Genomic DNA, 22,266 nt, shown 5'->3' on the forward strand with positions numbered 1-22,266 from the left:
CCATACCACAGTAATCAATACTCTCAAGCTGAGAGGACCAACCAGCTGTAAGGGAAGTTTGTCATGTTGATGTAGCACCCCTTCACTTCAGTAATCGGTAACTTTGGCATCCTGCAGTGAACCAGAGAAGCATTGTATTTATATTATATAAGTAATTTGAGACCTGAATGTTTCTACCTCACTACCCCTTTATCGGGGCTCTGTAATGTGACCCAGTGACTCCAAACACCTTTTTGTATTGGACTTTAGTACTCATTTTATTTTAGTACAAAAATATAACATTTCTTTTCAAAATCAACATTTGAAATGACGAAGTTCTTCCAGAAATTGAAGGTCCCATTCACACTCTCACACTGATTAAGTAGGTTACAATGCCTTCAATGTGGAACACATATCAGTCAATCAGATATTATTCATTTAATTATCTTTCCAGCAACCCTCAAATCAAAGAATAAAGACACTTCACGCACAATTTAGTTGTATTTTCTCTTTAACTCCTGAGAAGCAGGTAACATATGTTTTACTTAATGTGAATGTAATTCATTTAATCTTATTTCCATATATACAATTTGTATATACACTTTGTTGACATCTTATTCTGAAAACCGGATGTTGTCACACGTTGATCATTCCGCTAACTTCACGAGGTCCCTCGCTCGCTCGAATGCGTTTGTATTTCAGTACATTGGTGCACTACAATTTCTGCTGATTTAACCACGGAGATCCGAGTGTCTGCCACCCAAACCGCAGTGAGGCTCTATGAGCCGTTATTGCTGTGAAAAAAATGGTCCATCAGAGTGATCGGAGATGACGTGACTCTCATTAAACAGCTCTGGTTGTAACCAGCACTTCCTGATTGGCAGGCCAATTGCTGCTTTCCTCAATAAACTCCCGGTGACGTAGCAGCGGTGGCACTTCGTACTTCCTCGTTTGTTTTCTGAGCAGAACCGAAACCGGACTCCCAAATTCAGAATGCATCTGTCCAGGTAAACACCTCTTTTGATTTTGGTTATCACCCTGCAGTGTTGCAACACTGTTTTACTCACAATTGAGACATCGGTGAACCTGTGTATTTAGCCATTACTCTGACAGCCAGCGTTGCTGTACGTTAGCTTGCTAAGGTTAACTGGCTAACGCTGAACTATTAACAGCTCGTGTGGGTCATCAAACCATCTGATTTGGTTCCGTTAATTTACTGTTTAATCAAGATTACGTCAGTTAGATATTTAGAGGCATTTAGCTACGCCTGCGTACTGTGATTATGTCTACACAACGCAGGCCACTCCTCTTTACTTTCTCCCAACAGCAAGCTAACGTAACCTTAAATACACGTCGGTACAGATCCTGACCTGTGGACCATCTAAGTTGCATACTAATAATAATAACGGAAACCCACAGACAATAAACATGCATTCAAGCAGTATCCTAGTGTTTACTAATTGTGGTTTTATTGTAATGTAAAAATTCAGTCCAATAATACAACAGCCCACCTTCCCTCATGAAGGTTGTAATGTTCAGTTTTTAATTAAAACTGTAGAGAAGCTTTGACAGTTAATTCAACTTCATGGCAATTTTAGATGCTGCAGAATGTTGTTTTATTGGATTAGGTAATAATACTACTAATGATTTTGTTTAGGCAAGGCAAGTTTATTTGTATAGCACATTTGAACAACAAGGTAATTCAAAGTGCTTCACATAAAACCATTAAAAGCATCAAAACATAAGGCAAAAGAAAAGGAGATTTAAGAACATTCATTAAAACATTAAAAAACAGTGTAAGAAATAAAATACAGTAGTAAAATGCAGAAATGCAGGAAATTGATTAATATATTAATTGAATGTGGTTCATTTAAAGGCAGCAGCAAACAGAAAAGTCTTCAATCTTGATTTAAATGAGCTGAGGGTCTCAGCAGACCTGCAGCTTTCTGGGACTTTGTTCCAGATATGTGGAGCACAAAAACTGAACGCTGCTTCTCCATGTTTAGTTCTGACTCTGGGAACAGAAAGTAGACCGGTCCCAGACGACCTGAGGGGTCGGGATGGTTCATAAGGTAGCAGCAGATCAGAGATGTATTTTGGCCCTAAACCATTCAGTGCTTTGTAAACCAACAGCAGGATTTTAAAGTCAATTCTTTGTTGGACACGAAGCTAGTGCAAAGACATTAGAACTGGGGTGATGTGATCCACCCTCCTGGTCTGAGTGAGGACTCGAGCTGCAGCGTTCTGAATCAGCTGCAGCTTTCTGACGAACTTTTTACAGAGACCTGTAAACACACCGTTACAGTAGTCCAGTCTGCTGAAGATAAATGCGTGGACAAGTTTTTCCAAATCCTGTTGAGACAGGATTTGTCTCAACAGGATTTGTTTCTATCTTTGTTTAATTGAAGAAAATTCTGGCACATCCAGTTGTTGATTTGTTCAATGCAGTTACCCAGCCCTTGTATGGGATTGTAGTCCCCTGGTGACATAGTTAGATTTGTGTCATCTGCATAATTATGATAACACACTTTGTTGTTTTCCATAATCTGAGGTAGTGGAAGCATGTAGATGTTGAACAGAAGAGGCCCCAGTATTGAACCTTGGGGAACACCACATGTCATTTTAGTCAGCTCTGATGTGTAATCAGCTACAGACACAAAGTATTCTCGGTCCTTCAAGTAGGATTCAAACCAGTTAAGTGCTGTGCCAGAGAGTCCCACCCAGATTTTTAGTCTTTCTAGGAGTATGGCATGGTCGACTGTGTCGAATGCAGCACTGAGATCCAGTAACACTAAGACTGAACTTCTGCCATTGTCTATGTTTAAGTGGATGTCGTTGAAAACCTTAACAAGAGCAGTTTCAGTACTGTGGTGCTGTCGAAAGCCTGACTGGAAAACATCATCATTAGTTGCTATGTGCTTTACAAACATAAAATAGTAAGAACAATCGTGTGAACATGTTAATAAAATAGCAAGAAAATTACTAACAAAGCACCAAATACTGAGAGGTGTTTAAAATATTTCGTTTGAACAAAAACTAAACATCACAACTGGGGCTGACAATAAACATTTATTGTGGTTGTTGTTGTTATCTGACAGTTATTTTCTCAATGTATCTTTATGTCTATAAAATGTAGGAACATGCCCATCACAACGTCTTAGAGCTCAAGCTGACATCTTCAAACTGATTGTTCAGTCTGACCAACAGTCTAAAACAAAAAGATATTCAATTTACGTAGGACTAAGAAATCCAGTAAATATTAGAAATAATGGATATTTCCGTTCGTACAAATCAGTGGAAACAAACTGCAAACAAGTTTCAAACACGGACATAAAAGTGATCAAAGTCTGAAGTGTAGCTGTGTTTGTCCTTATACATTTATTTGGCTATCCTAGTTTTATAGCTTCTAATGAATTTGATAAGGTGACAGATCCTTGACTTCATGTTCATGCTGCGTTCACCTGACTATATTGTTTTTGTCTCCTAATTTATGGCACATTTGTTTTTTCTTATTGTGTTGCATTCCCATTTGTTCATTTCTCATGGCTAACTCGGTCAGTAACATGCATGTATTGCATTGCATGTGGGCTGACGGTAAGGCAAGACTGCATGGAGCTGCTTAAGCAGGGATTACACTGGGAGTTTATTTAAGCACACTGCCCTGTTCTTCTGTCATACAGCTTACATCGTTCTCACACACAGCCACACCTCTAAACCAATAGTTTCTTCTTAAAAGATGACAGAAATAAAACATGTTTTGTTTCTTCCAGGGTTGGACTTTACATGAAGAGGAGAAAGCGGGGCTGCTCTAAAGTCTGAACATTTTATTGTCTTCCTCCATCTGGCCATCGCGCTCTCTGCCTATTCAGATTGGCGCTCATCCCCTCTTCCCTTTGCCAACATGCTTTGTTGGGGTAATGCAAAAGACGGACAGCTGGGTATTGGTATTGAGAGAAACCCCATGTTTGAGCCGAGGAACTGTCATGTGTTCAGTGGTAGGGGACTGAAAGAAGTAGCTTGTGGGGGTCAACACTCCATGTTCCTGCTGCATGACGGTAGTGTGTACACCTGTGGTTCTAACAGCTGTGGACAGCTGGGCCACAGCAAACCGGGGACCTCCCCAGGTAAGCTTTCGTCATAAACGGTATATTCCCTGACCCTTTTGATTAATCATTACATACTGTTGCACCACCCTGCTGCACTCTTTCAGTAGGGTGGTGCTGTACCTAAGACACTGTACCTAAGTGACTGTAGTTTCTCGTTTCTGCACTGCGAACATTAAAATTAGAAATGACAGATTTGGGCTTAACTTCGATACCTTTTTTATTCAAATCTCACATACGTACATAAGGGACTTGAACATATGAATTGTAAAAACGTATTAACCAAAGATATATTACAGGTGCAGCTGGACTTTCTGTGGTAGTTACATCCTTAGTGTGAGAATATCTCTTGATGTCGTGGTTCCAACATTATGATTTTCTTGATAAACACCATTTGTGTGTAAAACTGATGAAGGTTTCTGAAACTGCAGTGACATATCGTGCAGGTCATAGCAAGTTTGTCTTGTTTTTAAAGCTGCTAGATATCACAAGATCTGGATGACTCCTACAAAAGCATGCGCAAACGTGTTGCAATATCATAAGCTTCATTCCTCAACTAATGGACTTCATGTAGTCGTGTGTTATACATTGAATCTAAATGCAAAGCAAACGTGTTTACGCACAAGTGCTTCCATTTCTGAGAGGGTTCAATACCAATTCTAGGAGATGTGAAACACTCTCATTGTGAAGCGATTGCAGACAGTGGTGGGACTGTGTTGGTGTCATGTGGGAGGAAGTTTGTGTTACTTTGTCTCGGCATGTGGGTGAAGCTTTAACAACACTGAATAAAGGCAGGAATCATTGGAACTTGAGCAAATATATAGAGACCTATTCAATAAAAAGTTCTTGAAGAAACTTGATACGTCATCATACGTTTTGGGCCTTCATCAGGCATGTTTATTTACTAGAATATATCTTTTTAACACACCTACAATATGTAGATTACTGATTTTAAATGTTTTCAAATATTATTGTAGAATAAGCTCAATTGAAACATTACCAGAGTTATTAGGTATTTGAAAATCTTCTCGGCAATTGTAGCTTCTAACCCAGTTGATCTTCTATGATAAAACAGTTTTATAGCAGGAAACCACACACCAATCTGCACTGCACTATGTCCTCCTCACATGTGCTTCTGGCTGCATTTCTCTATTTTCTATGGTGTGACACATAGTATTTCATGGAGAGAAGTCCACAGTCTGAAATTTATATTTAATGCCATTTTCATTTGCGTACCAAATGAGATCGTAGCTTGAAAAATCAGTGCATTTACACCCTCTCTCTTCATACTAAGATCTACATCTGACACTGTTCCTCCTCCTCTCCACAGAGCTTGTAGGAGCTCTGGATACTCAGACGATAACAATGGTGTCGAGTGGTCGGTCCCATTCAATGGCGGTGAATGAGCAGGGTCAAGTGTTTGCGTGGGGAGCTGGTGAAGGGGGCCAACTCGGCCTGGGGACTGCAGAGGCGGCTGTTCGAATCCCAAGGTGAGCGAGTAGACCATCATGGAGGAATTCAAGCTTTTAGCCTGAGAAGAGGAAAAAAAACAAAAAAAACCAAGAAAATCATGTTAAAGGAAATTGGAGGTTTGAATATAAGCATTACCGCTGATAATCCAAAATAGCAATGCCATGAATTCTTCTGTTCTTATGAAATAACTATTCAGATGCATGCTTTAGGATTATAGGATGGTGAAACCTTTAGACTGTGACAGTTTAGCTCAGAGACTCGTCTGTTATGAATTGCAAATTTTCCTGAAATTAAAAACTGACTTCTAAGTTATGTCCCTTACAACTGATAAAAAGAGAACTCAAGTTTGACTGTTTATAATTTTCTAGACTTGTTTTATAGTTTGATTAACAAATGTTTTTTCCCCCCCTCAGGTTGATCAAAAGGCTGTGTGAACAGCGGATCTCTCAAGTAATGTGTGGGAATCAGCATTGCATTGCACTTTCTAGAGGTATGCCAGACACAATCTCTTCTTAGCACATGGTTGTGGTAGGGTTATTGTGATAGGCTGTCGGTTGAGCAAACATGCCCCCAAAAAAATACTCTGCGTGCTGTAATTTGTTCATAATCAAATTCATTTGGAAATCACGACAGGCAGGCAAATTGAAAGAAAATACATCTGCTGTTGAGAAGCTTATTCTTTCCTTTTTAATATTTTATTTTCTCAGAATCCTGACACTGAATAAAAATGGCAGAGAGCAAATGTAGGACATTACATAGTACATTATATTTTGGACACAGCCATCGACTTTGTTTTTACCCATTTGTAATTTTCTTATGGCCATTTTTTGGCATCTTGCCTTTATTTCACGGTGACAGTGAGACAGATTGGAGAGAAACAGTGGGGTACCTGAGGGATGTTGCACATTCATGTTGTGCATTTTAGCAACCAGATAGTCCCACATTACCAAACGCCTGTATATTTGCCTGTACTGGCAGTAATTGGTGTAGATGAACAGTAACCTACTTTTGCTTCTCTGTCCTTTTCCCTCTCAGATGGCCAGCTGTTCACGTGGGGCCAGAACACCAGCGGCCAGCTCGGTCTCGGGAAAGGAGAGTCCAGCAAGCTGTTCCCTCATCCCCTGAAGTCTCTGTCGGGTATTCCTTTGACACAGATAACTGCCGGGGGAGACCACAGCTTTGCTCTCTCTTTGTCCGGAGCTGTGTTTGGTTGGGGCAAAAACAGAGCTGGACAACTCGGTCTCAATGATAAACAAGGTAATAATGAGCTGGATAGAACGGAGCCAGGAGGACGGTGGAGTCCCAGGTGACAATACTGGAGTCAAATGCAGAAGTTGCATTTGAACTCATTTGTAAATACTTCAAACGGTTTAATACAGTGTGACCTTTGCTTGTTTCTGCTCCACTCCTCAGATCGAGCTGTCCCGTGCCACATCAAATTTTTGAGATCTCAAAAAGTTTGTTATATCAGCTGTGGAAATGAACATACAGCAGCTCTCACAAAGGTACGAATACAGATCAACAACCCGCATAATATGGCAGTATTTTGCCACCAAATGCTACATAGGCCAGTGTTGTTAGCTGCTGTTTGGTCAGCTGTCTTATACTTGGGTTATCAGTTAGTATTCTTGCTTTATAGTAATCCACTACGTGTTGCACGTGACCGCTATTGCAAAGACTAATCTAAATCTTATTCCAGCCGGACGGCCCAACTCGTAACGAATCTTACTCCAGCACCTCGACACACGGCCCTGGAGAAAACCAATGTTTAACTTTGAATAACTGCATTACTATGCCAAGAATCTCCGTCTCCAACGACGGCAAATTCATTCTGTGTTGTGTCTCTGGCAGGATGGCGGCTTGTTTACGTTTGGCGAAGGCTCGTGGGGTCAGCTGGGTCATGGCTCCACCAATAATGAACTTCTACCCAGACGCGTGCTGGAGCTCATGGGCACTGAAGTGTCCCAGATCACCTGTGGCAGGTAAAGCTGCTCACTGGTTTACTTGGTACACCTGTACAAGCTCATGCATCTCACTACAATTAGAAATCTTTGTTGAAGCTTAAACTGTTTCAGAAAAGGTGTTGATTAAGCTTTATGGTTATTTGTTTTTAGGATGTAGTTACTGGTCATTATATTTGTTGTTCTTCTGCTTTAACTTTAAGAGTATTTCAAAGTTAAACACTTTTGTGAAACAGTATCGACAAAAACGAAAGATCAGAAGATCACAAATGAAGTTGCGGGGGATTAGATTGTCTTGAATCACAGTGTATCTGATGAACTCTGTGTATTAGAGGCTGGTTCTGTCCCTCTGAATCCTAAAGCTTGCTCTTTTTCCTCTTTTGTCAGGCACCACACGTTGGCGTTTGTGCCTTCCTCTGATGTGGTGTACGCATTTGGTTGTAACGGCCATGGCCAGCTGGGCACAGGACTACTGGGGGACGCCAGTAGCCCACTTCCTGTGAAGGCCAGTTTCCTGACTGGACATTCCTATCGGACAGGTGAGCAGAAGACTCTGTGCTCACTTAACTGTATGCAGGAGTGTGGATGAAATGTGGAAGAAATGGCTTTTTTTCAAATCACTTGGGTGTGGCAATGCTGATGTAAGCTGCAATAAAAGTCAGCTGTGACAAATAATGAAACGGTACTTCTAAAATGCACGGTAGTTTGTGTTGTTTGAATGATCAGTGTTCAGCTTGTAGTGTTGATGTGTTTGTTGATAATATAATCTAGTGTCTGTCACAGGAGAACATTTTTCAGGCTGGAAGATGACTATGAAAACTATTTTAAGAAGATTCAATGTTGATCATTGCATTCACGGTATATTATCTTTTATAATTCATAACTATGTGTCAGCAGTATGGTCGTGTTCATTTGTAAAGAATAACTTCATACGAATGCAGTGGAAAATGTTCTACTGTATCATAAAATAAGCAAGAAATACAACTACTCTCTAACTATTTGATTAACTCTTGTAAAATGTTAACTGTTTCTCTTTCCTTTCTTTTTATCATCAAAACAATATACAGTGACTAAAATCATCTGTGGAGGAGACCATAGCTTCCTATTGTACTCTAATGACCAGGTAGGTGACGTAATTAAGATTTCAGTAACCTTCTCTCACTCTCAAGTTTGTTACCTGAATTATTATTATTATTATTATTGTATTTGCATTAGTTGACTTCAAATCCGTCTTAAAAAGTTCGACTTTTAGTCCTGTTGATTGCTGTCATGACAGAATTCACAGCCTAATTATCAAAATATCATTATTTTTTGCAGCATTGTGTTGGGAACTAAAGGAGCGTGTTTGGGTTATCAGCATTTAAGAAACTGAATTCTTGACATCAATAGAATTATTGATGTATGTAACAATTATTAATGATTGTTAATAACAACGGGGCACCACCCTGCACACAGGGACCAATAACCAAACGATAAAACTAAGTCTCATAATTAGTGGCCACTATCAGCTGTATGTAATCGCGTGTGTGTGAGCACGTGTTGATGTCTTCCTGCCGGCTTGTGTGCACAAAAAGAAAAGCGGAGAAACGGATCGCGGAAGTGAGCCGCTCTCGCGGGATGAGGGGGCCTTACTCGGGATCGAACACGGCTGTTTCGACCAGCGAAATGGCTTGTGACCTGACAGGGTTTGATGAGGGTTGTAGGCCGCGGCTTCCTCGTGGGCCTGCGTGGCCAGCGTTGCGCTGGAGGGGAAAGCTGAATCTTCTGTTGCCTGGACAAGTCCGTGCTGAAGAGGGCGATTTTAGCAGTGTTCGAGCTTATAAACCTGGTCTCACGCAAAGCGGGAGGCATTTTCTTGGCCAATGGAGGGGTCAGTGTTAGGTTTGGCAGGAGCTGGGAGGTGTGGTCATCTGGGCAGATGTTGCCCTGACTTTTGGTGAGGAGGAAGGAACAGGTGAGGAGCTCAGCCAGCCAGGAGGTGGCGCCAGACCCCAACAATTGCAATTCAACTGCACACATACTGTCTCACTTAAAGTTAGAAAACACGATGAAACGTGTCACGCAAACATCAAGAACATCAAGTGTCTCATGAAATTAAACGAATGAGGATAAGAGAAATCTCCAGTCCACTCGATACATTACCGCCGGCACTAAACCCTCAACACAAACCTTAATCTCATCATAATTATAAGACAAACGATTTAAATAAATGCAGCTTAATATTACAAAAATACCACCAAAAGTTTAGGATTTCCATTAAATCAGTTTCTGTGTTTCACCACAGGGTGGCATGAATGTGTCATCTTTGACCAGTTCTTTATTAATAATGAGCCTTACTGTATACGGAGCAATTGTCTGCCACAAATATCCAGCAAATTTCCAGGACTGTGCTCTGATAAAGACATAACACACATTCAGCCTCCACTGCAAAATATTTAGACTGAGGGTGTGGCCTATTTGTTTTATCTTCAAGCAGGAAAGAGACGCAACTGCCGAAAGCCCCAAATGCAAACAATCTGCCAAATGTTTGTGCTGTTATCTGGTCTCTGCTTGTCCTCTCTGCAGAGTTCTGTCCCCTCAGAAGACTTCAGAGTGATTCATGCCAGTAAATCAATCTCTCCAATCAATCATGAAAGATTAAACTCATGGAGGTTAAAGCTGATGTACAGCACAGATTCCAGTGTCACAAAGTAAGTTAAATAATTAAGGTTATTATTTTTGAATGCATTGAATTGAACTACTGCACATACAACCTGTACGTTCTCTTGTAGATGTTTAGTGTTCGTAGTGGTTTTACTTGATTGTGTTAAATCAATTCTATTTGAATGGTCTCTGTTCTCGTTGGTCAAACATTTCTCACAGTGAGACTGTTTTTATGTTTTTGTGCTCAGTGACATTCTAATTCAACTCTCCTCTACGGCTTGTTGGAACGCCAGCTTTTTGGACCAACGGTACGTAAACGGCATGTTTACAAAAGTAATTCAGTACTCGACTCAAGTGCTGTATTGAATCAACTTTAGAGGTATTTGTATTTTCCATTTTAGATGAAGATGTTTCATTTTCTGCCACTTTAGAATTTACTTTTCAGGTTTAGATTTGACAAAAAACACATGGTAATCTTGTAAAGTACAATACAAATCAAAGTTAGAGTAAATGTACCACTGAGTTTTGGAGCAGAACTTCTTCAGTCCTCTCCCATTTTTATCTCACTACTGCTAAGATTTATGTGGTGACCCTTTGGGGGGAACCCACTCCTAGGTTGGAAACCACTTGACTTAACTTCTTCACTGCATGTAAAGTTGTCGCTCTACCTCGATTGATCAATATATTATAAAATATATAATTAATATGCCAGTCAGGGGCCATTTTTCTGCAGAATGAGTGTTTTACTTTTGATACTTTCGATACATTTTGCTAATAATACTTCTGTATGTTTACATGGGTAATACATCCGAACACTACTTCTTCCACCATTGGAAGGTTTGAAATGACAAAAAGAAAGTAAAAGTACCCCGAGATGACTGAGGAAACAGATGTTTATAGCATCAAATGGTAAAAGTATAAAGCACAAAAGATGGCCAGTAAGGACAAATTGAACAAATATAGAGTTGATATATTGCTTAACAGCCTCATGCTGGTGGGCTTAAGTTCAGGACTGCAGAGGAAACGCATATCTGCTGTCTTGAATGGAAAGCGAAGGCCTTCGTACAGGCTACAGGCAGACATTTCGCTTTTCTCACAGCAAAATGGTCTCAGAATATCTGTTTTGCTGTGTTGAGTGGTTGAAGAATGTATTATCAAACTGAAATATAACAAGTATAGCATACATAAAAAGGTTCTCTGAGGGGTCTCCCTTTACCTGGTCTGTACATTCACCGTGTGTTTTTGCCAAAAATATTCAGAGGATCTTTTAGACTCGTATGAACGCTAGACTCCTGCGAACTGACTCAGCAGGGACCTCACAGGGTCCCCTTCATGGCATGTCGTCTTATCCACCAAAACGTGCTGATCGTCAGGGTTGGGACAGATGCTATCTGTTTGGTCGCTGACTGATTTCTCTGACCGTCACTGTGTGTGAAGGTATGTTGGCTTTTTAGTACAGACTCGTCAGCAGATATTTATCACGTCCAGGGAATGAACAGTGGAGGCCATCGGGGTGGAAAACAGACGTCTGGAGACGACCTAAAGTACTTCAGACTCTACTGTCTGCTGAAAGTCATCAGTAGTCACTGAAACTATCAACCAGGTTTCACATTAAACCAGTAAGATGGTCCAAAGTAACACATTTTGAGTTTTTTTCTATTTTCTGCTACTTTATACTTCTTCTCAACTACATTTCAGAGGCACAACATTATGTTTTACTCCACTACAGCACATTTTAAAGCTTTAGTTACAAGTTGCTTTTGTATATTTTACTGCAAAGCAGATACACTTTACATTGCAGCTAACCCTTGAGCTGGTTTGTGTTCATTTTAGCCAAAGTTGATTGATTTTGATACCACATGGAAACAATGTTTGACTGGAACTGTAGGAATAAAAACACGTCATGAATGCATGAATAAGACTGTATAACATGCATTCAAATATGGTCAGCAAATAATGTGTGCCTAAACTGTAGTTCGGGACCGAAAACTGGTTTCTTGTTTGAAGTGTCGTCATTTTCATTGTACTTGTGTTACGTTTGGGCCCCAGATTTGCTTCTCTGGTTTTTTCTAAGCTCACGGAGTTCTCAGAATAACGTGGGTCAGTGATCATACTTGATGTACGATCTGCATCAGTGTTTCTTTGTTTGGCAAACAGTCTCCACAAGATCAGATCTGATGTATTTGTGTTATGACTAAATAAATCCTGTGCGTCAGGAATATGAAGGCTTACGCTGTAAATAATCGCTGTCGTTCATGCTGGGGGGGTTTTGTGCATCGGTCAGTACTCTGGTCTCTCAGGCCGAAGAGGAGATCTGCTTAGGGATTGACTTGAATACCTTTTAGGGTGTGTGTTCACCGAACCGTTGGCGTTTAATCCAAAGTAACGTGAGCCTTTAACGTCAAGGCTTCGCCTCAAAGTCCCTGACTCTGAGCTCTGCCCTATAGACATCATAGATAGTTGACATAATCATGTGTTTGTTTGCCTTCTTAGTGACGATACCCACTTCAAAACCAACCCAAAGATCCCAGGCATCGATCTCAACTCTGTCAGAAAGCTATTTGAGACGCTCAGCAAACCGGCTTTCTCTGGACTCCTGGAACAGGTATTGACTAAAAGTGTATTCAAGAATGTAAAAAAGGTAATGACATGTTTCTCTTTTCTGCTCTTCTTGACATGACTCAAGTGTGTTATTGAGTAAATACTCAAACGAGCGTCCTGTTTGGGTTTCTGTCACCATAATAGAGCAGTTCAGGTAGGAAATCTGGGGTTGTTACACAGCACTGGATTACTAGCTTGTGGTAGCAAGAACATATTCATATGTGAATATTGGGCTTGTTTTGAAAGTACATCAAGTTCTGCTGTATTCTCATGGATTGAGTCATAACCTCTAACCGTAGCTCAGTAATCATAGGTTTGGGGATCATGATGCTCCTCAACCCAACATGACACAGAGGCCACATTCCAAACCACTAAAAGCCTCTCCCAAAATTGAGCGACGGGATATTTTTGATTCAAGCATATCCCATAATGTTCTCGCGTGTGTGTGTGTGTGTGTGTGTCTGCCTCCCTCCCTTGTTCTGTGTCCGACTCCGTTTAGGTCACCAAGAGTTTTGAGAGTCTGTTGATCCCTCAGCTGCCGCGCTCCCCTCCTGACGTTGAGGCCATGAGGATCTACCTCATCTTGTCTGAGTACCCGGCCCTGTTTGACTCCAAGAACTACATCCGCCTCACTATCCCCCTGGCAATGGCCATCCTCCGGCTTGACGCCAACCCCAGCAAAGTATTGGGTACCATACTTGCATGTACTCGCAACAATTACAACAATTCTTTTTTTTTTTTAATATCGCTCCAAGTGATTTGAAATGGTCATGTCAACAACCTGTGTCACTATCACACCACACTCCTCGTCTACATTACGTCTGCGTCCTCATCCACATCCGTTATCACGACGTTTAGTACTCTACCAAACTAGAAACTGTAATTTAATTCCACCTTTTTTTTTTCTCCGTCCCTGCAGAAAACTGGTGGTGTTTTTTGGACGGCGGCGTGTTCACCAGAATGGTCGACATGTACAAGAGCATCATTGTGTTCATGCTAACGGGAGGCAAGGCGCTGCTCGTACCGGTTTTCCACGAGAACTATTTTGTCGCCACTCTAAGGCTGCTGGAGAAACTCCACAAGGTATCCACACAGCTCACCTGCTGCGCCTGTAAGCAAGCCACCGATTCTCCCTCAGCGCAGTCTGAGGAGGAAATGTGTTTCCCCCGTTTGGTAGCTATTGAGAGAAACCGTTACTGTGTTGAGGCAGGTGTTTTTATTCCATGTTACCAGGTAAACTTAAAGGCCCACCATGTGGATTACAACTGCTTTTATATCCCTGACATCACCAGCCTGGTGGACATCCAGGAAGACTACCTCAAATGGTTTCTGAGTAAAGCGGACATTGTGAGTACTGACATTCCCTGATAATATTTCACTTTCTCGTGACTTGACATCTGCTGAAGAAGACACACACACACACACACACACACACAGACTCTTAACTCATGTCAGTCTCAGTGTTTGCAGAGACAGTGAGGCATTGTATCCTATCGCTGTTTGTCAGTTCAGACGAGCCCCTTTAACTCCTTTGACAATGGATGGATTTAGTTTCATAATATAAAAGCTGCTGCTCTTGAACTTTTTTCACTTCAAGTCATGTCAAATGAATTTGCTTTGTCTAATTATTTTCCCCAGAAACAATCATCCTCCCCTTCACAGGTACCTGATTTAGAATTGTGTATTATATACTTTTTTTTTTAACATTATGAGAGTGTGTATGTGTGTGTATATATAGCAGTAAGTATATTTCCTAATTTTCCTTGCAGGGTGACTTTCCCTCAGTGAACCTCTGTGCCTACCCGTTCATACTGAACGCTCAAGCCAAGACGACCATGTTGCAAACCGACGCTGAACTGCAAATGCAGGTACCTGCTGCTAATGATCACAAGTCATCTTGTGGTTTCGCAGCGTTCATCACTGTCGTTTGATTGTTGTCAGTAAATGTCCCATAATTATCTCTTTGAGTTTGACTCTCTTCTCTCTTCGCCTTATCCCCACCTCAACCCGTGAACGTTGCCCAGATGGCAGTAAGCGAGGCAAACCTACACAACGTCTTCATGCTGCTCACGCTGGAACCCCATCTTGCTCGGAACACTTACTTGGTGCTGCATGTGCGCCGGAACCATTTAGTAAGCGACACACTGCGAGAGCTCACCGTGTACTCTGATGTGGACCTCAAGAAACCGCTCAAGGTGAGAGCTACGTCTAAGCTTTTGAAGATCACTGTAGTTCTGTGGTTTTGACAAATAAAAAAACAAACTGCTGTACTTTTTTTGTGATCTACTCCTCTCCGCCGCCTCCCTCCATCCAGGTGATCTTTGACGGAGAGGAGGCCGTGGATGCAGGTGGAGTAACTAAAGAGTTCTTCCTGCTGCTGCTGAAGGAGCTGATGGATCCTGTGTATGGGATGTTCACGTGTTACAAAGAGTCCAACCTTCTGTGGTTCTCAGACAAAGTAAGTTTACACTGTATTCACATGTTAATGATGTGAAAAAACACTCATATTGTAAGTTCATAAAAATGAATAACTGCAAAGATTTGAAACGTAGGGAGTGACACAGTAGTTAAACAAACATCTTAACCTCCTTACTGCATTCTTCTGGAGCTTTGAGTTGAGTGAACTACAACTTGAAACATTATGTAGAGACAAGCAGACATTTCCTTGCTGGTAAAGTAGATGTATGTTCTTGTTACGCTGTCTGTTGTACACCATCAGAAAAACCGAGGTAAGTTTGTCCGTTCAATTCCTCCTTCACTCTCTGTAGACGAGAGGCAGTGACAGGTCATCAGTTTGTCAGAGATGATGCGCATGGAACATTAATCAAAAGCGCAAAATGCAGTTTTTAGTTTTGAGACAGTTTCCCTTTTGTTTGGTTGAGAGCTTTTTTTTGATCACGCTTTTATTTTTTCCAACATGTGATAACGGTTCTCTTCTAATGAATATGTATTCTGGCTGTTATTTGACCTGTGCTTTCCAGGAAGAGCTTCTGCTCCTGTCGTTGGTGGTGATATGTCAGTGGGAACATTCAGGCTGACAAAACACTCCCCTCTATAAGGGAACATGTCCCTGAACTTTAAGAACCACGGGTTACTTAAGTCAAATGAAAGTGAGCCATGAATAAACCACAATCATCACTGCCACTTTTCTATTTCCTGTTTGTCTGTCTGGGCCACTTCAAACTGCTTCTTTTTTTTTTTTTTAATAACCTCATGTATTATTTTTACTGAACAGTGTTTGCGGAGGACAGTGATATGTACACACAGACATTTAATATATGTATTTATGCGTACTAACACTGGAACTCAAAGGAATCTTAACTTGAGCATGTTAAATGGATTTAATTACCCATTTTATTTTCAGGGAGTTTTGGATCAAATGTTTTATTAAAATGTTTTTGTTGAAGAACAGACCTTTTTTAAATAATATTATTGTCAAGCTGTGATCATTTGAAAAGCATGTCCGATAAATACCACTAACCAGGTATTATCAGTCATCCTAGTTTATTTTGGGACAATAAAAGTTGTGAATTTATCTTGCTGGTATATCTTCATCTCTAAAGTTTTTAAAACTTGTGAGAAGTCATCAGTCATGTCAATGTACACCGAGACACTTCTTTTGTTAGATCTTAGAGCGGTACAGACAGGCAATCCTAAAATGATTTCCTTTTGTGTGTCTCCAGTGTTTTGTTGAGCAGAACTGGTTCCACCTGATCGGGATCATCTGCGGTCTGGCCATCTACAACTCCACAGTGGTGGACCTCCACTTCCCCCTGGTTCTCTACAAGAAGCTGCTCAATGTGTCGCCAACCCTGGACGACTTCAAGGAGCTGTCACCCACCGAGGCCAGGTAGCCCGTCGTCTGAACTTTAAACATGAGAGGATGCAGTGCAGGACATTTAGACTTTGTGTTTTCTTAGACGTTGCACCTGCTGCGCACAATTTATCTCGCTTGGGTCCACATGTTGAGGCAGGCCAAATGGCCTAAAACTAGTAAGTTGTTAAGGTTTTGGTCATTGTTCACTCACTTACATAACCTGTGTTTTTTTTTTTTTTTTTAAGAAGCAGTAAAATTGACTGCTACTGGGAAATGCTTCTTCATTGAACTGAGCAGGAAGAGTCAGCATTGTGTCCAGTTGATGTTGAGATAAAACCTCTGAAAGCTACAAAACACAAGTGACGCTTTTAGAGACAACACTCCCTTAAAAGACATGATCTCAACTTTTTTTATTTTTTATGCTACTGTTATTTGTCTGTCTTAAATGTGCGATCCTCTTTCAATGATTTTCATTTCCTTTTGCCAGCGACACTTCCTCTTTCCATGTTTCCTGTGTTGTGGTGGTAAATATCCAGCGTGTTGTTTGCAGGAGAACTAACGCAACGCTCCCTCTGAGTCATTTCCTGTGGTGTTATTGGCCAATATGTCGCCACTTCACTTTTCATCAAAAAATTTCTAGTTGATCCACGCAGCTGTAGGACAGGAACAGCTGATCTCTGGTCAAACGGGGACAAAACTTAAAGTAATAAACTGATAAGGTAGAACAAACTGATTTATGAAATGAAGATTATTACAGCTGTCAACAATGTCTTTAGCTTTGCATGATGGTGATGTGCATGAAGGAGCTATTTTTCATGTACGAATGAGTTTCTTACTTCATGGCGTGGTGAACATGTTAATGATGGTGATTCTGGCCTTCACCTTTTCATTTGTTTCGTTGTTCTACCAATAAGATAATTTGCTTGTGTTTTTCCTCCACTGACGAGACGATGTGTCATAATGGTGTTGTTACTTCCAGACATTAACTTCTTCGGTTTATTCGTCTGCAGGAGTCTACAACAGCTTCTAGACTATGACGGCGGTGATGTGGAGGAGATGTTTCTTCTCAACTTTGCCGTAAGCCTAACTTTTCACCTGTTTCAACCTTCATGACTTTAAGGTTAAGAATTTTCTAATTCCCAACGTGTCTCTTAATACTTTCTGACTTCCTGACTCCGCCTGTGGCTGTCAGAGAGATGGGATATATCAGGCTTTGGCGACACAGACAATACTTGTTGTTAGTAAACAATGAATCATTGGTTTTGGTCTTTTTATGGGATTTTTTTGACAGTGCAGAAAATATTTTTCTGCACTCCAATCTCAGACTTATTTGTTGTGTCCGCACCTCAGATCACCAGGGAGAACTACGGGATGACCGAAGTCAAGGAGCTCGTTCCTGGAGGAGAAGGCATCGGTGTGGACAAAAACAACAGGTGAGGCAGCTTTATCCTTTACCTGATGTCCCATTTTAAACGACCTTTTTTCATGAACATTTTTAATACTCTATGCTCTGGTCTTTCTAAAAGACAAACGGATGACACTGAGGTTTTTAAATGTATTGTTTTTTTCCAGCACTGCGATTATCATGTCGCTCACACAGCTGGCAGCTCGTGTCCCATTGTTCCAACTCGAGGTCATGTTCTGTGTTGAAAACGTAGAATTCTGTATTTTAATAGTCAGTCGGTGTGTTTTTTTTTCACACCATCGCCGCCCTGTTCCTGCAGCTCGTCCTTGTGCCAGTGGCATTGATTACAGTGTTATGCGGAGGAGTCTGCAGAGAGTTGTGGGGTTGGCGGTGTCAACATGTCTGGCTGCTGGTGCTAAACAGATGGCAATAGCGGCGCTGACCCAAGTTGTTCCTGCAAAATCTCCTCGACACTCTCAGATATAGAACTGTAATAACAGAATTAATGGAGAAAACCGTCATCGTGGTGTAAAACATCTAAGACATAGACACTGAAGGAGACGTGTTGATTCAGACTACACCACCGTGCAGCCCCAAACAAAGCCATCTTTTCCTGCAGTAGGAAATGAACCCCAGTACTCTCAAAGGAAAGCCAGGAGTTGTGCCAGCTAGTCCATAGAGGACTCTTTAAACTCATTAAAACAATTTTTGAAACATCTTGCTTGATTATTTTTGACTGCTTTTCCGCGCATTCTGTCTTAAATAATGTTGAGCTGCACCGTGTGTATTTGTACTGATGGAAGAGATGATCAATTTGACGTCTGAGCAACCTCTGCAGTGAGACCTCACTGAGATGTAAACACTCAGGCTGGATGATGAGTTTGTTGTTGAACTCCAGTGAGCCTGAAAAAAGCAACATCTGAAATTATAATCAAGTTAATCGTCACACACACACACACACACACACAATGGAGGAATGTTTACAGTCACACCTTGAAGTCTGGATAAATGATTTCCTTATAAACTGTGCTGTGAGGATGCAGCTGTAGTGCAGAACAAATGAATGAATCTTGAATGTTTACTTAACGAGAGTGTGTGTGTGTGTGTGTGTGTGTGTTTCAGAAAGGAGTTTGTGGAGGCCTACCTGCGCTACGTGTTCTCAGACTCTGTGAGCGAGCAGTACTCGGCCTTCTCCTCTGGCTTCCTGAAGGTTTGCGGCGGGGAGATCCTGCCGCTGTTCCAGCCGTCTGAGCTGATGGCCATGGTGGTTGGCAACAACAACTACAACTGGGAGGAGATGGAGAAGGTCAGTGTGTGGTTTAAAAATCTGGATGTTTGTAGTCGTAACAAATCCAACAATTCTGAGTTTCTGTCCTCCAGCAGAAATTTCAAACCATTTCCTATTCCTGGTTAGTGAACACGTGTAAAACTCATAGCTGGATTGGGATGACTGCAAGAAGAAAACCTTAGTGCGCTGTTACGCAAGTGTTTTTAAACTGACAGTCGTAGATGTGACGATTGTCACGTAGGACAGAGCTGGAAATTTGACTTTTACATCATCAACATCTGGCAAGTGAGTCACAATGCTCAGTGTAACTGACAAAGCAGGGAGTATTTTCCACTAACGCAGTGTTGAGCAGTAACTCATGACATGCTAACTTTCACAGGGAAGATTTGTTCAGCAGGTTTTGAGGACATTTTATGCCTCAGGGCCGGCGACAGCCATGGCCGGGTTGTCCGTCAGTGATATGGAAGTAATTGGGATGAACCCAAATGAAGAACTACAGAATACTGAAACTTAACGATGCTTAAATGTGAAAGGAGGGCGGAGAGTCTCTTGGTCAGAGACGTGAGCCGGAGGATAGAGCATCTCTAGGCAGGGAAGCCAGACAGAGTGAGGGGAGAGTCTTTGGTCCAGAGTGTGATCCGGTAGAAAACAGTAGTCGAGTCAAGACAGCTGTAGACACAAGAGGAAAAAAAAAGTCTGTGCTTTGACAAACAAGAGAATCTACAGGCTGGAATGAGACTAACTCAGTGGCTGAGTCTACAATCTGACAGCATGGTGGAGTTGAAGTCTTTAAAGCAGAGTTGATTGAAGATGATTCGCAGCTTGCCTCGTTACCCACACACAGATGTTAAAAAGGCAACGTGAAACAATATATTCAACCAAATGGAATTTGGTTTTACATATTTTTTTACTTGTGATAACTCTGGTCCGTGTTCAGATTACAACATAACATCGGTGTGAAAACCTAAGAGGTATCGTTGTGTAAGATAAATCAAGGCAAAAATGATATATTTGCTTGAAATATTTAGTAACTTTATGTGGAAATGCATGCACGTTGCTGAGGAATTAGTTTTACTGGTTGATGTTGTGTAGGAGTTGATCCAGGAGAGGAAATGTGTAAGTGATGATAACGCAGGGAAAGCTTTTCATCAACACATCTTTCCTCTTTGCAGAATGCTGTTTACAAAGGGGAATATACAGCCACGCATCCAACAGTCCGATTGTTCTGGGAGGTTTTCCACGAGTTCCCTCCGGAAAAGAAGAAGCAGTTCTTATGCAAGTATTTAATTGCTCAATGTGCATGACCGTTTAATTATCACACTCAAACATCTCATAAATACTGTAATAATGTGCAGTTTGTTCATGCTTGACAATACACTGTCTGCACACACTTTGCTTTAACTAAAGCCTGAACATGTAGATAAGTGAGTGAGTGTGTAAATGAGCGGCAAATTGTAAAGCTTTTTATAACGGTGCCATATAAATGCAGCCATGTCTCATTTATGTGGCAACTAGAACCGTTTTAACCGGCTCTATAGTTGATTCTAACTCTTTCCTCCGTGTCGCCTGCCTCCAGTGTTCCTGACCGGCAGTGACCGCATCCCCATTCACGGCATGGAGAGCCTGCGTATCTCCATCCAGTCCACCACAGCGGAGGAGCACTACCTACCGGTGGCCCACACCTGCTACAACCTGCTGGACATGCCCCGCTACCAGACCAAAGAGACCCTGCACCGCCGTCTCACTCGGGCTGTGGAGCAGTACGAGGGCTTCAGCCTGGTCTGAGCAGGAGGAGACGCGCAACCGTTTCAATGCACTTTAACAGCAATACAGCCCCCATGTCGGCGTCAAAAGAGTGTAATGGGGGACTTCAGGACACGGGAAAGGTCACTCTCTTTATATGCCCTCACAAGATTGTTAAACATCTTAAATCTGAAAGGTCTATCTATGTACATGCAGAGTATTATTATTGTTGTTGTTGTTTTTTGCTTTGGACAAAGTTTCTCAACCTTCTGGGGCCGTTTGAAAGATCCTTTTTAATGCTGATGTATTGATATTTATTTTAAATGCATCACAGCCCTGAAATACAAATATGGAGTCAAATAAGTCTCAATATTAATGAATGCACACACGATTGACAACTGTATTTTTATATAGTTTTTTTTTTTCTTTTTTAAATGTGAACAAAAATTGTTATCAATAAATAAGTGTATCAATGCCTTGGCTTGCAATTTTGATGTTACAATTTACTATTTTGTCAGAGAACCTGACCAGCCTGTATTAGTTTGATATATTAGTAATATGACAGCTAAGCCAACGGTTGCTAGCGCATATATATATATATATATATATATATATATATATATATATATATATATATATATATATATATATATATATATATATATTGATATATATATTGATATATATATTTATTTTAAAAAAGAATAATAATCTTCACAAAATACATTTCTGAGTGCCTTCATTGTTATTTAGTCTGATCCAACTCCATATAAACATTGCATACTTATATCAACATCACCACCTAGAATCATACAACTTTTGTGATCAAACATCGAAGTCCAAAAGAGGTTGAGAAACTCAGTCTTTGGGTGTTGTTTTATTTTTGTCCTTTTTTCCTCAGCGGTGTATTTTATATTCAACTCCTTAAATTCTATTTTTTACCTTTTAATGAATTATGTCATTACCTTGAAACAATATATCTGCTTTTTGTTACTTTTAATTTAATAAATAGAGTGGCTATTTTTTTGACAAATTATAAAATGTGTATATACGTATGTAAATAGAACTTTGAATATAATCTCTACCTTTTGAAATGTTTGTCCCACTGATCTTGTTAATGGGAGTATTCAGCGAGCAGAAGGGTGCCGGATGAAACGTGGTGAATATTATTTGCAATCCCTCTTTTCTTTTGAGCTGTGGATCACCGAGCAGCTGACTTGGTCTTTAACCTGCATTCAACAGTGTTGCCTTCT

General features: G+C 40.9%; 1 protein-coding gene across 2 annotated transcripts; it reads left to right on the top strand.

The window, feature by feature from the left end:
- The first annotated feature begins 898 nt into the window (after positions 1-898).
- Positions 899-21,631, top strand: herc3 (HECT and RLD domain containing E3 ubiquitin protein ligase 3). Of its 2 annotated transcripts, XM_079279229.1 has the most exons (25): positions 899-986; positions 3,750-4,103; positions 5,413-5,572; positions 5,969-6,045; positions 6,591-6,812; positions 6,969-7,060; positions 7,407-7,537; positions 7,904-8,055; positions 8,584-8,639; positions 10,082-10,206; positions 10,408-10,467; positions 12,653-12,764; positions 13,260-13,449; positions 13,680-13,843; positions 13,994-14,107; positions 14,399-14,422; positions 14,530-14,628; positions 14,785-14,955; positions 15,075-15,218; positions 16,444-16,610; positions 17,588-17,654; positions 17,928-18,010; positions 19,105-19,288; positions 20,443-20,545; positions 20,847-21,631. In XM_079279229.1, the coding sequence occupies exons 2-25, from the start codon at positions 3,881-3,883 to the stop codon at positions 21,053-21,055; spliced, it is 3,129 nt and encodes a 1,042-aa protein (XP_079135355.1). In that variant the 5' UTR covers positions 899-986; positions 3,750-3,880; the 3' UTR covers positions 21,056-21,631. The 2 variants fall into 2 exon arrangements, with proteins under 2 accessions (XP_079135355.1, XP_079135354.1); XM_079279228.1 differs by having other exon boundaries at positions 13,680-14,107.
- The last annotated feature ends 635 nt before the right edge of the window (positions 21,632-22,266 follow it).

The sequence above is a fragment of the Melanostigma gelatinosum genome, assembly GCF_949748355.1.
Source record: "Melanostigma gelatinosum genome assembly, chromosome: 11".
NCBI classification, from domain to species: Eukaryota; Metazoa; Chordata; class Actinopteri; order Perciformes; family Zoarcidae; genus Melanostigma; species Melanostigma gelatinosum.